At 41.0% G+C, this 21,730-nt stretch overlaps 1 protein-coding gene across 3 annotated transcripts in view; it reads right to left on the reverse strand.

Annotated features, from left to right (window-relative positions):
• The window catches only part of PTP4A2 (protein tyrosine phosphatase 4A2), a 326,374-nt gene that overhangs the window by 13,689 nt on the left and 290,955 nt on the right, over nt 1–21,730 (reverse strand). For 2 of the 3 annotated variants that reach the window (XM_082245157.1, XM_082245158.1), the window contains exons 2-5: nt 13,632–13,723; nt 13,036–13,139; nt 7,311–7,403; nt 136–266 (exon numbers count right to left, since the gene is read on the reverse strand). In XM_082245157.1, coding sequence (XP_082101283.1) covers nt 136–266; nt 7,311–7,403; nt 13,036–13,131 — 320 coding nt within the window. In that variant the 5' untranslated portion in view covers nt 13,132–13,139; nt 13,632–13,723. Of the gene's footprint in view, nt 1–135; nt 267–7,310; nt 7,404–13,035; nt 13,724–21,730 lie in introns of all 3 variants that reach the window. The other variant, XM_082245156.1, reaches the window with a different exon arrangement.

The raw sequence follows: 21,730 nt of genomic DNA on the forward strand, positions 1-21,730 counted from the left end.
TTGCAAAATCAACCCCTGTGTGTCAATAGCAGCTTTTTAGTTGTGCCTCACACGGTAAAAACACCTTTTGGCAAAGTGCATCCAGAATTAGTTTAGCCTCCAGGTGGTTACATCCCTGGCAAACAGTTAACATACCTGCCCAATCCTGCCACACAGTGGACAGCAATGCAGGAACGTGGTTCTTCTCGAAATTTGTTTTTTAATAGATTCAGCCAATCTTCAACTATTTGTGTAGGGGGTGGGGCTCCATCATCAAATGGCCAGTCCTAATGAGAGAAAAAAAAAAAAGCAGAAATATTTTTTAAAGGGCATTTTAGATCTTTCTCTGTGATCCAAAACATTAACAAATTATGTTTAAAGACAGTATAAATTGAGATTAAAGAAGCACATTTTCATAGGTTTACATCCCTTCATGCCAAGTGCATCAGCAATAACAAGCTGACAAGTAAATCTGCGCATTTTTAAGTAAACATAAGATTCAAAGCCAGCTTTCAGAAGGAATTTCCAAAAGTTTTACATTTAAAAAGAAGCTGTTATATACAAAATGGCAAATGAAGCTAAGCTTGCTAAACATAAAGAACATAGGGAGAAAGAGAACATTTAAGACACAAAGAGATGCAGAATACTAGTTTATCATTCTCTTATAGAAGCTTAAACAATAATTAGGTTTTAGTCCAGTGCATTAAAAGGCTAAACTCCGCTTTAAAGAAGAAGAAAAAAAAAAAAAAAAAAAACCCAGGTGCATTTTCACCCTATCAGTGGTACTGCCTCCAGCTTTCTGCATGTATGGGCTTTCACAGATCTCTGGCTTTTTCAAAATGCAATATTTGCAACAGAGAATGGGGAGTGAGAAGGGGTGCTGAACATGTTACAGCGTAAATACGGGTGTTACATGCTCAAAAAATAAGCTTTCCTTAATAATAATAATAAAAAAAAAAAAAAAAGGGAAATCTTTCTTGGCAATAAAGTAACAATTTTTACCTAAAAAAAAAAAAAATAAAAAATTGTTTTTTACTGCCGCTTGAACCAAATCAGAGGGCTGCTCATGCCTGCCAGTGATCATATGTGTAAGGTCTTGCACACATATACTGTATGTAAAGTGCCTTTGCTGTTAGCAAACTTGAAATTGCCATTGTCATTTGAGAGCCTGTGTTACAGAAAAAAACATTTGTCTTGGGTCCCAATTTCTGAGGACCCCTTGAAAAATCTACGCCAGCATTATATAAGGGCATGTTAAGCAGGGCCATATAGTGAGCCTACAGTAATAAAGCCTTTCTGGACTTTTCCACTGTTGCCTGTGTAAAAATGAGTTTCCCTGGTTTATAACTGTTGGCTCTCAGATTGCTTGATTAGTATTTTCACACTGCAGAGCCCCTTGTGGTCCAAAAAGACACCCATTTCGCCTGTAAATAAGAGCACTGCCCCCTCATTCAATACTGTTTATATTAAATACAAAGCAGAGGGTAGGTACAAACAAAATGTAAACAGCTGGTGATAAACTGTGCTGTTAGAGACTGGAAACTAGGCGGTTGGAGTTCCATTACACGCAAGAAGGGTTGGAGTCTTCCAGTAGTGCTGGAGCTTATTACTCACATCCTCCCCATACCAAAATGGAAAACAAATTTTCAAAAACTTTAAGAGGGCTGTCATTTATGGCACCATTCACTGCTTAGCACGAACATCAAAGAACATAATAAAAATTTAACCACTTAAGGACCGCCCGCCGCAGATATACTGCGGCAGGCAGCCCCTCCTGCACGAACCGACGTAGCTGCAGGTGACTCCAATGCACGGGGATGGTGGCTCCGATTGCCGTCAGATACCCATGATTGTTCCCTGCTGAGAGAGAAGGACGGTCAGCTGACCGTCCTTCTCTCTGGAATGATCACAGTGCCTGTGATACTGCTATATATAGGATCACAGGTCTCGGTGATCATTTCAAAAGCCAAAACCCCCCCACAGTTAGAATCACTCCCCCTAGACTTACATTTAACCCCTGATCACCCACTGTGTTAACCCCTTCCCTGCCAGTGTCATTATTACAGTAACTGTGCATATTTTTAGCACTGATTACTGTAGTAAGGTCACTGGTCCTCCCAAAAGTGTCAAAAATGTCAGTTAGGGGTCTGATCTATCCGCCGCAATGTCGCAGTCCCGCTAAAAATTGCAAATCGCCGCAATTACTAGTTAAAAAAAAAAAAAACAGAATAAAAATGACACAAATCTTTCCCGTAGTTTGTAGACGTGATAACTTTTGCGCAAACCAATCAAAATACACTTTTTGCGATTTTCTTTTACCAAAAATATGTAGCGGAAAACAAATTGGCCTAACATGTTAAAAAATTTTTAATTTTAATTTTTTTTGGGGGGGGGGGATGTTCTATAGCAGAATGTGAAAAAAAAAAAAATGATATATATATATATATATATATATATATATATATATATATATATATATATATATATATATATATATATATATATATATATATATATCATTTTTTTTTTTTTTCAGAATAGTCGCTGTTTTTTGTTTATAGCGCAAAAAAAAAAAAAAAAAAAGCAGAGTTGATCAAATACCACCAACAGAAAGCGCCGTTTTTGGGGAAAAAAAAAAGGACCTCAATTTTACTCCAGTACAGTGTCGCACGTCTGCGCAATTGCCTGTTAAAGTAACAGTGCCGAATCGCAAAAAATGGCCTGGTCATTAAGGGGGCAAATCCTTCCGGTCCAGAAGTGGTTAAAGATTCTACTTGTGTTAAGCATATCCTGGATGAGGTTTCACTAAATTATACCAGGGTTAACCAAAAGTTTTAAGTGCAAGGGCACAAAAGCCCTGTCCTAAACTCTGTAGATGTAGTGATTTTTCCTTCACCAAGAAAGTAAATCAATCATATTGGCATCATTCATGCGGTAATATTGGGCCATTTATTAAATATCACTAGGTACTACATTAAGCCATCAGCCTACATAAAGCTATCTGACTTCATACATAACCCATGTAGAAATACAAGGGGTCCAATAATTGTTTTTGCAGATTTGAATCTACTCTGTAAACCTAAGCCACGTCGTACACACAATGAGAATATCAGAGGAATGATCCCCCCCCCTTTTTTTTTTCTTCTCTCCATTTCGAAAACCAATAGGTTACCGATTTTTTGAAAATTCTTGTACGTCAGAAAACAACTTCGGAAGTGGGTTGTATTGTATTCCCTCAATTCCAAGCATGATCTTGGTCTTCCGATTTATTTTTAGGTGTATACTCTACTGATTAAAATGAAAATCAAATCATTAATTCATTCTAGTATCTCCTGAGAAAAATTTTCATGTTTGCCCTTGGATATTTTAGCATGAACTTTCGTGATTAGCTCTCGATAGCTGTGTAATAATGACCAGAATTATGTACAATTGCTTCGGAAGTGGTATTTTCCATCCAAATTTCTCATTGTGTGTACTAGGCAAAAGTCTTGGTAAATCAAGGCAGTTGCTGGAATCAGAACACCTCCATATTTATAGACTGAGAGGTCACAACAACAGCAAGGTATAGGTCACAATCTCTAGTAAATTAGCATGTAAAACCCCCATAATCTTGTAAAAAATCAATTGTAATAGGTGTCATAGTTAATAAAACTACAAAAAGTCCATAAATCCATAGGAAGAAATGGTGTATCAAGAGAGCACTAGGTGGGCAGCTCCTCTTAGAAACAGGAAAGGATCTCAGTAAGACAAAAACACACAGAGGGGCGCCTTTAAGTGCCATTTATTTCTAAGGACTTCTAAACACTCACATGTGTTCCATATCAACCGAGGGTTTGCCCAAGTTCCAGGTCAGTGGCCAGTCGCTGCTGGTGGTGGTGTCGGAAGGTGTGAGCCGAGTCACCGCTCATCGGATGTAGAGGATTTCCGTAACCACCATGGAAAACGGAAGTGTTGTCACGACTGGAGAACAGTCCTGTTGCCCTGGTAACATGTTTCGGAAGGGATATTAAAAAATGGGTGATATTAAAGGATATCTGGATTGTATATATCCTTTTATATGCCCCATTTTACTATCCTTTCTATATACCGGTACTTTTTTTAGAATGTAATTACTGATAGCACCATTATGTTCTAACCGGTTGATTTTTTACGATTAATGCAATTTTTCAGGTTTTGGATTGGAATGTAGAGAGGTGTGTAGCCCAAGTGGCGCTTCCTCCTTCCCCCTAGTGTTGGAACGGCTTGCATCTTGATTGGCTCCTCACTGGCTCTCCCGCCCACTCCTCCTGTAAGTATCCTGTACCTTCCTATGCCCCATTATGGTTTGATAAGGGATCTGATTGGCACTCGACAATTAGTTACCAGGGCTACAGGACCGTCCCCTGGGCATGGCATCACTTTTGCATTCAACAACAGTGGTTACAGAAGTCCTCCCCTACATCTGATTGGTGGTCACCCGGCTTGCACTGTCTGACACCACCAGCGGCAGCTGGCTACTGACCTGGAACTTGGGTGACACCTCTGTTGATACTACTAGAAATGCACATTCATGAAACACGTGAGTGTTTATTCGGCTACTCCATTAAACTTCTTATAAATACTTGCACTTGGAGGTGCCCCCCTGTGTTTTTTTATAGGACTGAGAGGCAAGAAGCAGTTCATTTATTATCATGTTTTACCTACCCCATAAGACTCTGAAGGACAAAAAAAAGTAACTGAGACTAATCAGATATCATTCCTGTTCTCTCAAATATACAGTTACAATTCAGATTTTATGTATAAAATGCCATAAAACTCGCATCTTTTAGACTCCTGCTATCTTTCATGTCTACACTTAGTGAAAGGACAGTGTACTTTGATAGGCAACCTATTTCAATGACGGTGTTGTCCATTCAAAGCAGTTACCGGTTTTTAGGCACCTTCACACTGCAGTGTTCCAGTCGCGTTATCATACTGTTCACTCTTTAAGTAGATTTTCTGCACGGTAGAACACCACTTCTATGTAACTGGAACAATGATCAGTACTACCAATGAAGCACTTACACGGACAAAGCGCATTTGTTTCTCTTGTCCAGCTCACCTTCCTCACCTTTGGATTTACATGTCTGTGTATGCAAAGCTTTTAGCAAAGAACCCTTTTCAAATTACTGTTTCCAACTAGGTGGCACAAACAGCATCTCTGTACTTGACACATTGTTTTCTTGTTTGCACGGAATCTTTTACCTCAGTACACACTGTTACTACAGTAAGCTCATCCATTCAGGTCTGCAATCAAATAAGGATATCAGTCAAAATGTAATCCTACCAGCACACTTTTTTTTTTTTTTTTTTTTTAAAGCCAGAAGAGAAAAAAAAAAAAGAACACACACACACACACACACACACAATCTCTGCCCTTATTGGACATTTTTTTTTTTTTATTAAAGTTGGATTGCAAGCATAAAGAGAAAATCCACCATTCACCTACCAAAGGTTTTGCACTGCTGCCCATCCAGCCCTGACATTTGCACAGTTCTGTCCCAGCCTTGTCTGACAAGGCAAAAAGACCCAATTTTTTTTACTGCTGCAGTTGGACAACACTTACAGGATGTGTCCTTCCTCCAACCGGTGACTGGGTAATAAAGGAAAATGCAGTAGACAAATGAGCTGCCCTCCCTAAAGCCAGTCATACATGGATCGAAATTAGGCCGGTTTAGCAGGTAGTAGGTACCATCCGAATTTTGATCAATGTATGGGAAGGGTGGTTGTACAGAAGTCAATCTACTAATGACAAATTTTCCAACAGGTTGTACAGAAGTCGATCAGTAGATCAACATCTGTACAACCACCCTGTTGGAATTTCCACTAGACCAGCACCACTGGCTATAACTGGCAGCACTGATGAGTAAATTCTGGCAGCAGGGAAGTCTCTCCGTTGTCAGAATTCATTAGCTCAGTGGGGAGGATTGTCCCTACCACAATGAATGTGCAGATGTGGAATGGAGTCCTTTTTTTTCATTCAACACGCTGTTATAAAATCACACAAACTAGGAACCCACCCGTCATTGGGTGGGATCAATGTGTCACGTCACTACCACCAATTTGGAATGCGGTAGAGCGCAAACCGACATTCCTAATTTGTTTTGAATGCTGTGATTCAATCTACTCATTGTAAGTGTGATTTTAACTTTATTTTAGATAAACCTGGATTTACTGCACTATGAGAGGCTTCTCTTCTTACCTTCCCTTTTAAGCATGGCCTGGTATGAGAACTTAAAGGTGCAAGAGCACCACCACTGATAGTCTGTTCTTAGATGTTCACTTGACAATTAGAACAGCGGATTATTGCAAACAGAATTATCAGATAGCCAACCCAGTTTTTGACTGCCCGTAATAAGGGTCAAAAAGTTCAGGTGAGTGGGCTGTGTGCTTGCATGCTGGTGAAGAGGACAACACTACTGGTTACTGTCGGTGTAGAATCACTACGGTGTTGCTGAATTCACTGGAAATATTTTAAAAAAGGACACTGTATGTAACTTCGAATATTCTGACATGAATTCACTGGAAGCACTTTAGTTTGCTTGTATTAGTTAATACAAGGGAATGTATTGGGAAAATGGGAAAGTGAGTGTGGTTTTAAATTATGTACTTTGAAGGGCTGTAGAGAAGAGAAAACTGCAGATAAGCAGGTACAACGTATGTAGGATTGGTTTCATCTCTGGGATAGTCCCTTCACTCGGTATATGTAAGGGTTAACAGCCATTTTAATAGGCAGGAGCCAGGGCAGGTAGAGAATCATCAGAATCTTACTGAACACTGAAGCCTTTTTTTTTAAATAATTATCCAGGAGGGATATTTGGGACATGCTAGAAAAATCTAATTAGAAGACAGAAACTGGTTTGCAAGGCCACCAAAATATCTTCCCAGAAAGGTCCTTTTGGTAAATGCAGGTTATTCCACCACTGATAATCCTAAATAGAATTATATCCAACCTAACTACACATAAGCAGCTCTTTAACAATGCAATCTTGCATTATCAGTCAAGACCGGCACGTCCGCTTTAAGAGACAGAGCCATTTGGGGGGGGGGGGGGGGGGGAGCTGTGGCAAAGGTGTTTTCGTTTCTTCCTCCCGGATGAAAGAACTGAGGAATACTTCCATTTTGACGTGACTGAGCTGATGAAATGAACGGTCCGTATGTGTGAAAGGGGCCTAATTCAACATAGCTGGGCACAAACCACAAAAGGAGTAATCTAACAATAGGTGATCTCTGACTGCAATATATCAATCCTTAAGAAAAGGTCTTAAAAGAAAAAAAAAAAAAAAAAGTGATGAGTAACAGTAAATACTCACTAACACTTGGATGCCTTCCTTTTCTACCGGAGCCTTATCATATGTGGCTTCACAGACCCTCACTACAGTGGTGACTCCATATTTCTTTAACTCCTGTGGAGAAAAATATAAAAGGTTTAAGAAAATCTAAGCATGACAAACCATTGAAGTGCACATATTGATTGTTAGGATTTTCTGCATTTTAATAAACACCATAACTTCAAATCGCTTGATAAATAACCATGTAAAATGTTAACAAGCATTTGAGAATGGATCTAAAAAAAGGAAACCTGAACCCAAAAAAATATAAAGGCTGTAATACATGCATACCAAGTTACCCAATACCTAAAATTTTAAGCCATCATTTGCAAACTAATTAGAACATGACTTTTTTTTTAAGCTGGTACATCAATTTCTAATCTTTCAGTTTAAAAGCCATAAAAAAAAAAAAAAAAAAAAAAAAAAAAAAAAAAAAAAGATAATTTTGAGGTATCCCAAGGAGTTTTAGAGTGAGGATTTACACTTTTTTTTTTTTAGTGGCAGCCTATAGTAGGAATTGGATTACGTCTGGTCACATGATCCCCCCCCCCCCCCCCCAATGTTAGTGAGTGGCAGCTGCAAAGGAGCGGAGGGAGCTCCAGCATTGGTTGGAAATTTCTCCCAGAATTACCAGCGGCTGTTGAGCACTCCCTCCCATCCAGCCACCACTCACTAACATGGAGGGGATCATGTGACCAAACCCGACTAAAAATAGGTAGGTATACACGTTTCTTTTTTATTATTATTACACAGGTTAGGCAGGATAGGTAGCAGGAGGGAAGATGACATTTTTAAAGTATAGTTAATATAAGGCTGACATTCTACTTTATTGTTTGCAACCGTAGTCACAGAAACATCAAGCTGCTTGGAGATCGTCTTCTAACCTTTATCTTTAAACATGCTGGTCTATAATTTTCTCTTGTCCTCAGGCAACTCTCTCCTTTGCTTTCTGTTGTTAATGTTCAGTGCGGTACACATGAGAATACCAAACAGCATAGTGACTACTTTTTCCCATGACTGACTGATTACAAGACTGAAGACGTGTAATATTTATTGCAGAAAAAGATCGTTTAATATATCGCTATGATCCAAATATGAATCAGTCTTTTCTAGGAGTACCAACAAATCTGTCCAGTCCATTTTACAATATCTTTCTAGATTCTCTTTTCTTTGCTTTACTCTGACATAGCAAAGGCATGCAAATATACATACTGCTATTACCTTCATTATTTTTCAGGAGGAATGAAGCATTATTTAATGCACCATTAGGGCACCAAGAAGTTTACTCATGTCTGTATCCTTTGATTTTTTTTTTTTTATAGCAAAGCTGGAATTACTGTATGCTATTTTTTTTTACCTTTTTAATAGATCTTGCATGTGCCTTAAAGTATTAATAAATCTCATTTGCAGCAATGCATTATGAGGTATACTGTCATTTTGTTCTGGAGGGACACTGTATAAAGTTAGAAATGGAGGTGAAGCTATACTTCTTTTGGCGCTTTTCCACTGCATGGAACCGAATGGTTCGGCTCGCTTTTGTGCTTTTCCACTGCTGGTACCGCATGGTATGGTGTAGGAACGGTTCGGTAAGGTACGGCGGCGCTTTTCCACTGCATGGAACCGAACGGTACGGCTCTCAAAAACAGTACCACCTCGATTGTGGTTCCAACAGGTACCATATCCCACAATCCTTTGCATGCAGTCACTACTAGCCACTGATTGGTCGTTGTTATCCCACCCACTTAACTTTAGTACTACTTTAGTGGAAAAGCAAACCATACCGTACCGAACCGTCCCAACACCGTACCATGCGGTACCAGCAGTGGAAAAGCAAACCGGGCCAAGCAGGGCAGAGTAGAGCCGAGACGGTACTTGCAGTGGAAAAGTGCCATTTGTATGCTGATGTTCCTTTCTTCTATCCCCTGAAGATGTCCGATGTACAGATGAAACGCACAAAGGGCGACGCTACTGACTCAATGTTATACAACTGCTGATGTTCTCTGATGTGGTGTTTTTAGCCTATGAGATGCTTTTATATTTAGGAGTACAGGCAGTCCCCAGGTTACAAACAAGATAGGGTCTTGTAGGTTTGTTCTTCGGCTAAATTTGTATAGAAGTTGGAAAATGTAAGTTTTTTAAGTGCAACCCCAGCCAAAAAATTATTTTTAGTTTTTGGATAGCATAAGGAAGGGTCACTACCACTGTAACATGTTTATTTTGTGGTCTGTGCCCCTGTTCAGAAGATTTCACGTCACTTTCTTGTCCCTGTGACAACTGGATTTAGAACATTTTGGGTTGTTGTGGAAACAAGTATTGGTGGTAAAGCTTTAGTAGACACCTTTTTCCCACGAGAACTCCTACAGGAGTGAATTTTGCTTCCTGTTGTCTCCCTTAGTTTGTAAATATCAGTCATTTGTAATGGCTGGAATACACGATAAGAAAAAAATGGGCTGAAAATTTCCGTTCAGCTGATATTCTACTCGTTAATGCCCAGCCATCAATGACCGATATCAATATTGTGAACGAAGAATACAGTTTGAAAAATCCAAAAAATTCTGTCATCTCGTTTGCGAATGAACGATATTCTATACGTTGGTGTTAAGGTCGTTCATTTGAAATCTGTAGAACCTCATCAAGCATGACCGGAAATAGTTTACCGGAAATTTTTGTATCGTTAATGTTGGCAACGTTTTCGACTGACGAATCGGCGATGAACGGTCGGGCGATATTTCGGCCCATGTATGTTGGGAATGGTTTCGACCAACGAACACTTTTATATAAGTCGCTGGTCGAATGATCGGGCGATATTCGAATAGTGTATTCAGGCCATTATTCAGATGTTTGTAACTCGGGGACTGCCCGTTTATTTATTTTTTATAAAGTATGTCGTTTTTAAGCAATACTACTCTATTGTCCATTGATCTTTCCTCCATTTATCCCTATTTTGAGGAGTGGTCTTTGGATAACCAGTGGAGGACCCTGGAGTCTGCAGTAATTCTTTTGGTGACCCTTGATTGGATGGTTTCTGTGCTGTTGATCTCTAACTTGGGAGTTAAACCCCCTGCCAGTTTTTGTAGCCTTTGTCCCATTGAGGAGACTTTTCTTTACTTCCTGTCCCATAACTTTATCTATTCAGAGCAAATGTAGCATGTAAATAGCCTGCAGCGTGTTTAGATAAAATCTACTTTAAAGTGGGAGTAAACTCCCATCTCTGATTTTTACCTAAAGGTAAGCCTATAAAAATAAGGCTTACCTAGGAAACGTGCACCCTTCAGGAGATATTTAATGTACATGCAGCCACCAGCAAATGCACTTTGAAGGAATGGCCACCTGGGCCGTTCCTTCAGAGTCCTGTGCCGTAAGCAGCAGCTCCTGCGAGCATGCACGGGAGCGATGTTCTTCGCGGCTCCGGCCACTTACACAGCCAAAGTCCGCGAACCTGGAAGGAAGACAGAGTGAAGCCCTCTCAGCTGTGACTAGGCTTGTGACGGTATCAGATTTTCATGCTGCGATTAATTGATTAAGGTTTTGCCACGGTATACGGTATTATCACGGTATTCTATTATTAAATTTAAATTATTAAATTTCCACCTCACTTCAATTTCATTGCTGAATTTAGGGGCTTTGGTTCACTTATGCACATTATTATATAGTCAGTCAGTACAGACTCTGTGAACCAGGCCTAAAATAGGTCATCAAGCAGTGTCTGGCCTAACTGGTGGTAACTGGTCCTGGCGCTCGGCTCCGATCCGATGGCCTGGTCATTAAGAGGGCAAATCCTTGTGGTCAAGAAGTGGTTAAACCTGAAGGAGGTGTTGTTTATAAATGACTTTACTATTGCTTTAGGCCTGGTTCACATGTATGCGGGTTGGTGGTTCACATGTATGCGGGTTGGCGGTTCACATGTATGCGGGTTGGCGGTTCACATGTATGCGGGTTGGCGGTTCACATGTATGCGGGTTGGCGGTTCACATGTATGCAGGTTGGCGGCCCACATTTGCACAGGCATAGCAGCCCATTGATTTGAACGGGCTGCTATGCCCTCATTTTCCGCAGAAAAAAGGTGCATGCAGCATTTTTTTAAAATTCAGTGGCCTTGAAATCCATCCTGCTTTTGCACCATGCGACTAACCTGCAGTTCCTGCTCTGGCAAGCTTTCTGCATTTTTTGTAGACACTGCTTGATGGCTATATAATAATGTAATGTGGGCTGCTATGCGTGTGTGTGTGTGTGTGTGTGTGATATATATATATTTATTAGAGCTGCACGATTCTGGCCAAAATGAGAATCACGAATTTTTAGCTTGGAATAAAGATCACGATTCTCTGTGTAACAAAAAAAAAAAATTGGGATAACTTTACTGTTACGTTTTTTTTTTTTTTTTTTTTATTCATTAAAGTCTAATCATTGCGTTTGAAAGACTGCTGCGCAAATACAGTGTGACATAAAATATTACAACAATCGCCATTTTATTCTGTAGGGTCTCTGCTAAAAAAATATATAAAATGTTTGGGGGTTCTAAGTACTTTTCTAGCAAAAAAAAAACGGATTTTAACTTGCAAGCAACAAGTGTCAGAAAAAGACCCAGTCTTTAAGAGGTTAAACTTCCTTTCTCCCTGGCAGAGGGAAGGAAAAGATACAAATGTAATCATTTTTGTTTATAGTTACTGGGAGACTTAATGCTGAAAGGCATTAGCTGTGTGAGTGAATGAGTCATCCAGCTCACTGAAATGTATCAATTCACAAGTCAGGCAGACTTGACAGAGAAACTCGGTATTTTAAAAATGCCACAATAACAATACCGTGGCTATGCAATACCGCGATATATCGAATTACCGAAAACCGGCATATGTCTAGCTGTGACAGGGCGGCGCTGGGGGGCTTTGTTTTCAGGTACTAGCACATTAGGGCTTTACCTTGCAGGTTGCAAAACAAAAAAAAAAAACAAACAGTTTAATACCACTTTAAAGACACCCTGTCACAAATGCAAAAATGCATGTTAAGACACAGAATAAAGTATTTTAAATGCTTACTTGGCGTGTTTCTTTCCATAATCCCCCCCCCCCCCCCATTTTCAATGTGGCTTTGAACTAGCTAGAAAATTTGGATTTGCAGGAAGAGCCAATTTCATGGTACAGCCTCTTTCCTTTGTGCTGGTCACAGCCCTCGTCTTATGGGAGTGTCTAATTACTCTGCGCTGGCCCAGCTCCTCCACCACGCCCTTCATAACATTCTATGCAGCAGCCAGGGGAAGTGTAAAAAGGGATACTATAGGTGCAGGAGTAAGCAAACTTCGGCCCTCAAGCTGTTGCAGAACTACAAGTGCCATCATCTCTCGGCCTCAAGGAGTTATGCTTGTGGCTATCAGAATAAGTTAATGCCTCATGGGACTTGTAGTTTCATAACAGCTGGAGGGCCAAAGTTTGCCTACCCCTGCTACAGAATGTCACTGGAGTGACTGTTCGGTGTCTGCTGGGTTTGCGGACATTACATCCAAAATGTTAATGCCTGGCAGCACTCTCAGCCATTTTGGATGTCTACACAAGTGAGGTTTCTGCAGGTAAAAAAAAAAATCTTATATTATCTTAACCATCTTACGGAAAGATTGTTGCGGAAATGGCAAATCACATTTTTCATGAGGACAGCCCCTTCAATCTTTAACTCAGCTCAATCATACTATAGACCTCTTTACGCCTTATCTCCTTACCTCTGTGAATTTGTTGAGGGTGGCATTTGTTGGATTGTGAGTAATTAGAAAACGCATACACTCATAAGATATTTCCACTGGAGCAGGACGGTTCATTGTGATAACTTTAAAAAAATAAGGTTTATTTATTTAAAAAAAATCCTGAAAAAAATTCACAGCAGAAAATATTAAAAAAATTCTACAAAGAAAAATATATTTATATATTTGCAGGTGGAAAAAGGTTATTCTGTTATTGCAAAGTCCCAATTGAGAGATGTTCGTTCTGTGAGCACTTTTTGTGGGATGCAGTGGAGCATCCAAGAGATATCCCTCACATTACTTCTAGAAGGGGGAAGAGAGCTTAAAAAATGCGCGTATATAGTGACCGATGGTCTCTACAGCAATGAGGCACTCATTAAAGGAGAAGATTTCCCCCGTACGATTCTTCCCTTCACAAAAGGAAAAAATAAAAAGTAGTGAAAAATATGCGGCTGTGAGGTGAAATAATAAGTTAGAACTCCCATATGCTTTTCTGCGGCTGGCGAGAGTGAGTGCAGGACATGGATGGGTGGGCTCAGGGGAGGGGGGGTGTGTCACCGAGAGGCCTCTCTGCTCACTTGTCTGCACCAACGCTGTGCTGAGCCTGGCAGTATTCTGTGCTTATGCGCCGAATCGCCATAAATGTGCGACGTATATTCCAAGAGGAACCCTAAAAAAGACAAACAAAATAAAAAATCATTAGAGTAACTTTTTAAATATCTTGCAACATATTTGATATACATAAGAATTCACTACAACTTTTTATGCATTTTATTTATGGCAGGAACAGCACTGAAAGTCATCATTCGTTTCGCCTCTGAAAAGACAAATTCTTAGTAAATTTCCAGCTGAACTGGAAAACCCCTATTTGCATGAGCATGTGTGAACCTCCTGCTGTTTCCAAGATAACAGGAAGGGAGCACCGATTATACATTACATACAATGCCAACTGTATTGCAACACAACCATACAGATACCATCGCTGATTATTTTACAATTCACCTGGTAAGAGTATATAACCCAGAGGCACTCATGTTGCTATCAATACAAGCATACCACTGAGTTATGAAGAGGCATCTATTTTTATCTGCTTCTGTGCAGGACGTGCAACATAGTAGGAAAACAAGGCAATCCCCACATTCGCACACACAAAAAGGGAATTGTTCTTCTAGCACATGGCAACAAATTCCATTAATCTGTCTATACTTGCTGTATTCTAGTAATTCCTGCAATTCTAGTATATTTATTCCTTTCTTTTTTATTTATTCATTTTACAGGCCTTTACTTTTTTTCGTCGTCTTCGCCCTAATATGTAGACCAGGGGTCCTCAAACTATGGCCCTCCAGTTGTCCAGGAACTACAATTCCCATCATGCCTAGTCATGTCTGAATATTAGAGTTGTACAATGCCTCATGGGATGTGTAGTTCCGCAACAGCTGGAGGGCCGTAGTTTGAGGATCCCTGATGTGGACCAAGCAGTCCAGCAAAATTGGCAGTTACAGGGGTTGGGACAAAGCATAAAAACACTGACAGGGGAGCTCACAACAGTCAGCTTAAAATCATAAAATCATGTGGCTTGAAGCAGAGCTAAACCCTCCTATACTTTTACAGAAAAAGAAGCTGCTATCTGCCTCGGTTTGATCTGCAGTTGCCATGATTCTGCACATGTGATTGGTTATTTGACCGCAGCCATTTGATGGTTTGACAGTTTAAGGCCCCTTTCATATGGGCGTTCTGTTTATCCATTTTTCATCAATCCATTGACAGATGAAAAATTGATATCAGCGTCACCCGGAAGCCTCGTTTCTGAGCATGCGCCAGGTCCCAAATAGATATACGTGCTCTTTCCTCAGCTTCCAGGAGACGCGGCCATATTTTTTCATCTTCACTTCCGCATCACAGCTCTGCTTCTGACCCGGACTACCACAGGAGACAGCCGGCACCTCTCCTCCTGTGACGGAGGGCTTACTTCGGTTTTGTCCTTACATGTGGATGGACGGCACCACCTAGAGGAGTCTTGCTCAATCATTGATACAACAGCCTTTTCATGCCGTGGCTTCTTGCAAGTTGTTACATTTGTTTTAACACACTTCAATAAAATCTGTCTGCACTAATGGCACTTTTCCACTGCAAGTACCGGCTCAGCTCTACTCGGTCCTGCTTGGCCTGGTTTGCTTTTCCACTGCTGGTACCGCATGGTACGGTGTTGGAACGGTTCGGTACGGTTTGCTTTTCCACTAAAGTAGTACTAAAGTTAAGTGGGTGGGATAACAACGATTCTCTGACCAATCAGTGGCTAGTAGTGACTGCATGCAAAGGATTGTGGGATATGGTACCGGTATGGTACCTCTTGGAACCACAATCGAGGTGGTACTGTTTTAGAGAGCCGTACCGTTCGGTTCCATGCAGTGGAAAAGCGCCGCCGTACCATACCGTACCGTTCCTACACCGTACCATGCGGTACCAGCAGTGGAAAAGCACAAAAGCGAGCCGAACCGTTCGGTTCCATGCAGTGGAAAAGCGCCGCCGTACCGTACCGTTCCTACACCGTACCATGCGGTACCAGCAGTGGAAAAGCACAAAAGCGAGCCGAACCGTTCGGTTCCATGCAGTGGAAAAGCGCCGCCGTACCGTACCCTTCCTACACCGTACCATGCGGTACCAGCAGTGGAAAAGCACAAAAGCGAGCCGAACCGTTCGGTTCCATGCAGTGGAAAAGCGCCACCGTACCGTACCTACACCGTACCATGCGGTACCAGCAGTGGAAAAGCACAAAAGCGAGCCGAACCGTTCGGTTCCATGCAGTGGAAAAGCGCCATTAGAGCGCTGTTCTGTGCTTTTGTATTTGTTCCAGAGTTTTCCTCACTTCTGAGAAGAGCTGCTTGGTGCAGTTGGATATCTTATTCTATGGACATTGCATACTTCTTTACCAATTTATTTTAGATTTGCTTTTCCTACCCTTTCCTTCCCTTTTCCACTCCCCCCCCCCTCCCTCCTAGCATTCAGTCATTATTTATGTTGGATGGACTTTAGCGCTTATATGTATGTGTTTTTTCATGTCTCCTTCTGAAAATGAATGGCCGCCGCAGTCAGTGTCCTCCAACTTACATTATATTAATATTAATCTAATATTAATAAAATGATAGAAAAAACTATTTTAAAATCATTTGGGGGGAAAAAAAACTCATTTTCAGTTTTCGGCCAGGGCATCCTGAATTTTCGGTTTCTCTTTCGGCCCAGAATATTCATTTCAGTGCATCCCTAAAATTCCACAATTTAAGTTGTAAGGCTCCAAAGTCAAAAAACGTGGCTTTACTGGCAGGGTCAAATAATAAAATGGTTATAGGGAAGACACAAAAAAAAAAAACAAAAACACAATTGAAGTGTTTATTCTACTGACCGACGGCATCATATACAGTATGTCATTTTTTATCTTGCCCATAATTCCACCTTGATTTTTGCCTTTCATACATGAGGGCATCATCTAAAAGTTAGGCAAATACAGTTTTCGTCAGCTGTTAAATAGGTTTCCCAACTTTCCCTATGCCTAGCGAACAAATGTGAACAGCTATATTTAAATAGACAAAATTGCTATTTATGCAAGCATAGGATAGCCTGGTGACAGAAATAGTGATGAGAAGGAAGGCTAAAAGACACACACATAAAGAGCTTCTATCTATCCTTTTATCAACTAAAGTGGGGTACACACTAGTAGAAAATCTGCCGAAAATTCCTGCCCGATGTGAAATCGTCCGATTTTCGCCTAGTGTGTACACAACTTTCAGCAGCCGATGGTGACATTTTCAACGAAAAAAAAGGGACAAACACCAAAATTTTTTTTCGTCCGTCCCCAGACGACTGATTTTCGTTTAATGTGTATGCAGTACGTCTGTGAAAAATCGGATACGAAAGACCGCGCATGATCTGAAGTTGCTGGCAACCCGGAAATCTAGGAACAAATGTGCCAAAAAAAAAAAAGAAAGAAAAATCAGACGAGAAATTTTGTGAACATTTATGGACTGTCGACTAAAAACGGTAATGAACGCTGAGAAGACAGAAAAATCGGAGGATATACAGCCCTTAAGACTAACTGAAAATGAACCCAATAGAACTCTCAGCAAATATCTAGACAGAAGAGATAAGGCTCGCCAAAAGAATGTGCAGGGAAAAGATACAAAAAGGTACTGTACTAGCGTTTCTCAGAAGTACATGTAATAAGTGGTCGCTGCGGAACAAAACGAGGATTTAGTACCCATAGTGAAAAGTAGAAATGACTAGAATATTTAATGCATCAATGTTTGACTATGAGGTTAATGATTACAGGGTGGTATAAAGACCGCCTACAGCTAAGGTCCTACTAGCTTGGCCGAGCTTCATGCTGTCAGCCATGGCTCACTAAACACAACACCCCAACGCTCGTTCTGTCAATGAACTGCTGAGGTTAATGAGATCACGGTGAATTACACACACTTGTATCCAGAAGGGCAAGCCCTAAAGAAATTATAAAGACCAGACATAAAAGGTTAATCTCGCCAAGGTAACTACCTTGTGCCAACACACCAGCTTGCTGCCAAGATGATACATCTTGTAAAAATATGAATGGTCATTATGTCTTATTCTGGAAAATAAGGTAGACGTGATCAATGCAACAGAACACAGTACTGAGATGTGAGAGCAAATTAATCGCAATACTGTTTTTTCCATTTTGTAAGCCATATCAATGCAGCAATAGCGATAGCAACTGACGAACTATGAACTAGCTCCCTACGAAGGAAAAGGTAGCAAAGATACACAATGTTGGCTGTTCAAAGTGCACGACTACAGAGGGTTTTTTTTTTTTTTTAAATTGCAAAATAATTACATTTTTCAATGGAGGAATATAGATAAATACTAGTAAACCAATTAGTTTTCAAAGCAATGCCACAAGTAAAAGATCAAGTCATTTTATTTAAAAATCAACTCTAACCATTAAAATCCATAAACTGCTATTGTTATGTAAAACCACTGCCCTGTGTTTGCGAAAGTTGAAAGTCTTTTTAATTTACCTTGATTGCATTTTAAATAAATTTTCTCATGATCGGTCACAGCCAGGTCTGGCTATGCGAGTGCCGCCAGGCTTGACTTGCCAATTATGCTCTGCTGTGCAGTATTTGCTCTTCAAAAGTGCCTCTCTGTACACAATAACTACCTGTAATCTGCACTGGGGTGAAGGAGGGGAATAGAAATGATTAGGGGTGTGCATAATTACACTGAAGAAAACTTGGGATTGGTGGGACGGAGAATCTCTGGCATGAAGACTTACAAACCCGGCATTTGGTGCATCCAGAACACCAGAGATCACATCACACAGCGCTGGCCAGGTATTAAAGAGGTTGTAAACTTTTTTACAACCTGCAATAGAAAGACATAATGAGCTAGTATGCATCGCATACTAGCTCATTATGAAATACCTTAGAACGAGCCCCCGCCGTGCCGCTCTCTTACCTGTATGACGAGCGACATGTTCAGTCGCCCGTCTTCCGGGATCGCGGCATCCGGCCATCTGATTGGCCGGAGCCGCGGTGACGTCACTCACGCGCACTGGAGCCGGCGGTCACGGCACGGGGCTCTGAAGGAACGGCACGATCAGCCGTTCCTTCAGAGCGCATGCGCCAGTGACGTCACTGGCTGCATTAAAGGTAAATATCTCCTAAACCGTACATGTTTAGGAGATATTTACAGTACTTATAGGTAAGCCTTATCATAGGCTTACCTATAGGTACAACTTCCTGAGGAGGGTTTACTTCCTCTTTAAATATTTCCTGTGCAAACCTCTTCTATGCTAAACAGTTAACTGGAGTAATCCTTTACATTGTTACAGTTTGATTATTTAGTGGCCTGTAGAATTAAAAAAAAGACAAGAGCACCTCTAAGTGTAATATTTAATGCAAGTGGGACAATCAGCCAAATAAAAACTCACATAGGAGTACAGGTTAAGAAAGCTCATTTAAGGGTGATGATCCAGCAGCAGAAGGGTCCGTGCCTCCAGTCCAGATGGAGGCGATGCCGTGGTATAGCAGGGAGCTTGCCAGCGAAGACCGAGTGTTTCCGGGTAGAAGCTGGATGGATGGCAGCGTGGAGTACAGCACCATCTGGCAAGTGACATCCCCAATGGGAAGGAGACAAAGCATTTCAGAGAAGGCCCGCTCCTTTCTCAAGTGATCACTTAAGAAAGGAGCGCGCATGCTCTGTACTACGGGCCTTGCGCATGCTCTGAAACGCATTGTCTCTCCCTCCCATTGGTGACTTCACACGCTGCACTCCACGCTTCCATCCCATTAGCTTCTACCCAGAAACACTCGGTCCTTGCTGGCGAGCTCCCTGTTATATCGCGGCATCACATCCACCTAGACTGGAGGCACGGACCCTTCGATGAGCTTCCTGAACCTGTACTCTGAGTTTTTTTTGGGCTGATTGTCCCCACTTGTATTAAATATTACACTTCGAGGTGCTCTCATCTTTCTTTTTATGCTAAATTCAGAGTTGGCTTCAAGTGCCCCCATGGGAAGCATCTTCCCACAGAAGCATTGGACAGAGGGAAGGGGCCAGGGGCATTGGCAGGGGACCCTAAAAGGAGGAGGTTTGAGGCCGCTTTGTGCAGAGCAGGTAAGTATAGCCTTTTTTTTTTTAATTTACCTTTACATTAATTATTAGGATTTAGTACAAAGAAACCTAAAATAAAAAAATAAAAAATAGGTCTTAGATGGAAGCTACAAATATAAAAAGGTATTAGACGGTTAGAAGATACTGAAGACAGTTCAGTAATTTGAACATTGCACATCAACTGTCAGACAATGTTTTAGTCGTTGCTTTAATATAAATATATAGCTTATGGTGTGAATACACGATTATAATATCGCCCAATCATGCGACCACCGACTTTTGAAAAAGTATTTGTCGGTCAAAAACGTTGCCAACATACACGGTCCAAATATCGCCCGACCGTTGCCCGCCGACCATCGAAACAGTGTTTGTGCGTGATGAGGTTATACAGATTTAAACTGAACGACCTCAACACCAACGTATAGCATATCGTTCATTCGCAAACGAGACAGAATTTTTTCTTGTTTTTCAAGCGGTATTTTTTATTCACAATATCGATATCGCTCATTGATGGTCAGGCATTAACGAGTAGAATATCGGCCGATCGCTCGCTGAACGGAAATTTTCGGCCGATTTTCTTATCGTGTATTCCAGCTATTATTAGAGTTTGAATTTCTATGTAGAGTTTTAGTCATACATCCTTTTAAGAGATGCAAAGATAATGAACAGGCTGTTGAAAGGCAGGCACCACACATTCACACCCTATCCCATCAGGAAAAGATAAAGGATTTATTACATTACTATACTGTAGATAATGTTTCTGGGTCCAAATATATGCTGTCAGCCAACAAAGTACAATAGTATGTATTAGGCTCCATGCACACTGGGCTTAAAGAAACGCCAGTTCTCTTGGCGGGGGAAAAAAAAAAAAAAAAAAATGTACAGCGTTTAGAGGAGTTTCGCGTTTTTTTTTTTCTGCCAGAAAGCTCCAATCAGAAGGGTTATTTTTGTTCTACCTCTAAAGGTTGAGCTTAAAATATGCCTCTTACCCTAACGTGCAAGGACATATAGGAAAACATTGAGCTGCTTCTACAGGCAAAACTCCTGTAGTAGCAGCAAATTTTTAAGCCAGTTTGCATGGAGCCTTACAGAACAACCTTACAAAAAGGCTGAATTTGCTCTACCAGACCGATACAAGACCGATTCTCTTTGGTTATTATGGGGGTGATTTATTAAGCCCTGGTTCACACCAGTTGCGCTAGTTCAACAATTTCATATGCAGCTTGCTGATATCTGTGCAACTTCATTCAACAGATGTCAATGCAAGCCGCACAGAAATAGAACAGGAACCTTTTTCAAATTTGCAGCTACTTGAGTCGCAGTAACGTGACAGTTCCATTCACTCAAATAGGGTGCGACTTGTGATGTGGCTTTAAACAGTCAAGTCACATGACAAATTGCACTGGTGTGAACCAGGGCTTTAACTAGAGAGTTCAAAACGTAGTGTAGCAATGCATGGTAGCCAATCAGCTTCTAGCACAGCAGCACCACATTTTGCACTCTCCAGTTAAAGCCCTGGTTCATTCCAGTGCAATTTATCATGTGACTTGACCGTTCAAAGCCACATGACAAGTCACAACTTATTTGCATAGTAAGAGCCCATTCACACTAGCACGACTTGTGAGGCGACTTGTGTCGCCCCAGGTTGCTTGACATAACAAAAGCAATGTTAATCAATCAGTGCCGTCTTAATTGGCACTGCTGAAGTTGCTCCGACTTCAGAAAAGGGTCCTGTACTACTTTGAGGCGACCTGTGATCCGACCTGTCCCATATACTTCAATGGGAGTCGCCTCCTTATCTTAATTGAAGCGACTTTTTATCAGACTTTCCAGGAACAAGAAAGATTAGCCAGGCATTCCCCACATTGCAGCCATGCCTATAGGAGATATATAAAAAAATGGTATATATATTCCATTATCTCTGCTTGGTCTGTGTGAGTGGCACTGGTGGACACTGATTCGTGGCACTGATACGTGGCACTGGTGGACACTGATACGTGGCACTGGTGGACACTGATACGTGGCACTGATACGT

The sequence above is a fragment of the Pelophylax lessonae genome (assembly GCF_965119305.1).
Source record: "Pelophylax lessonae genome assembly, chromosome: 2".
Lineage (NCBI taxonomy): Eukaryota > Metazoa > Chordata > Amphibia > Anura > Ranidae > Pelophylax > Pelophylax lessonae.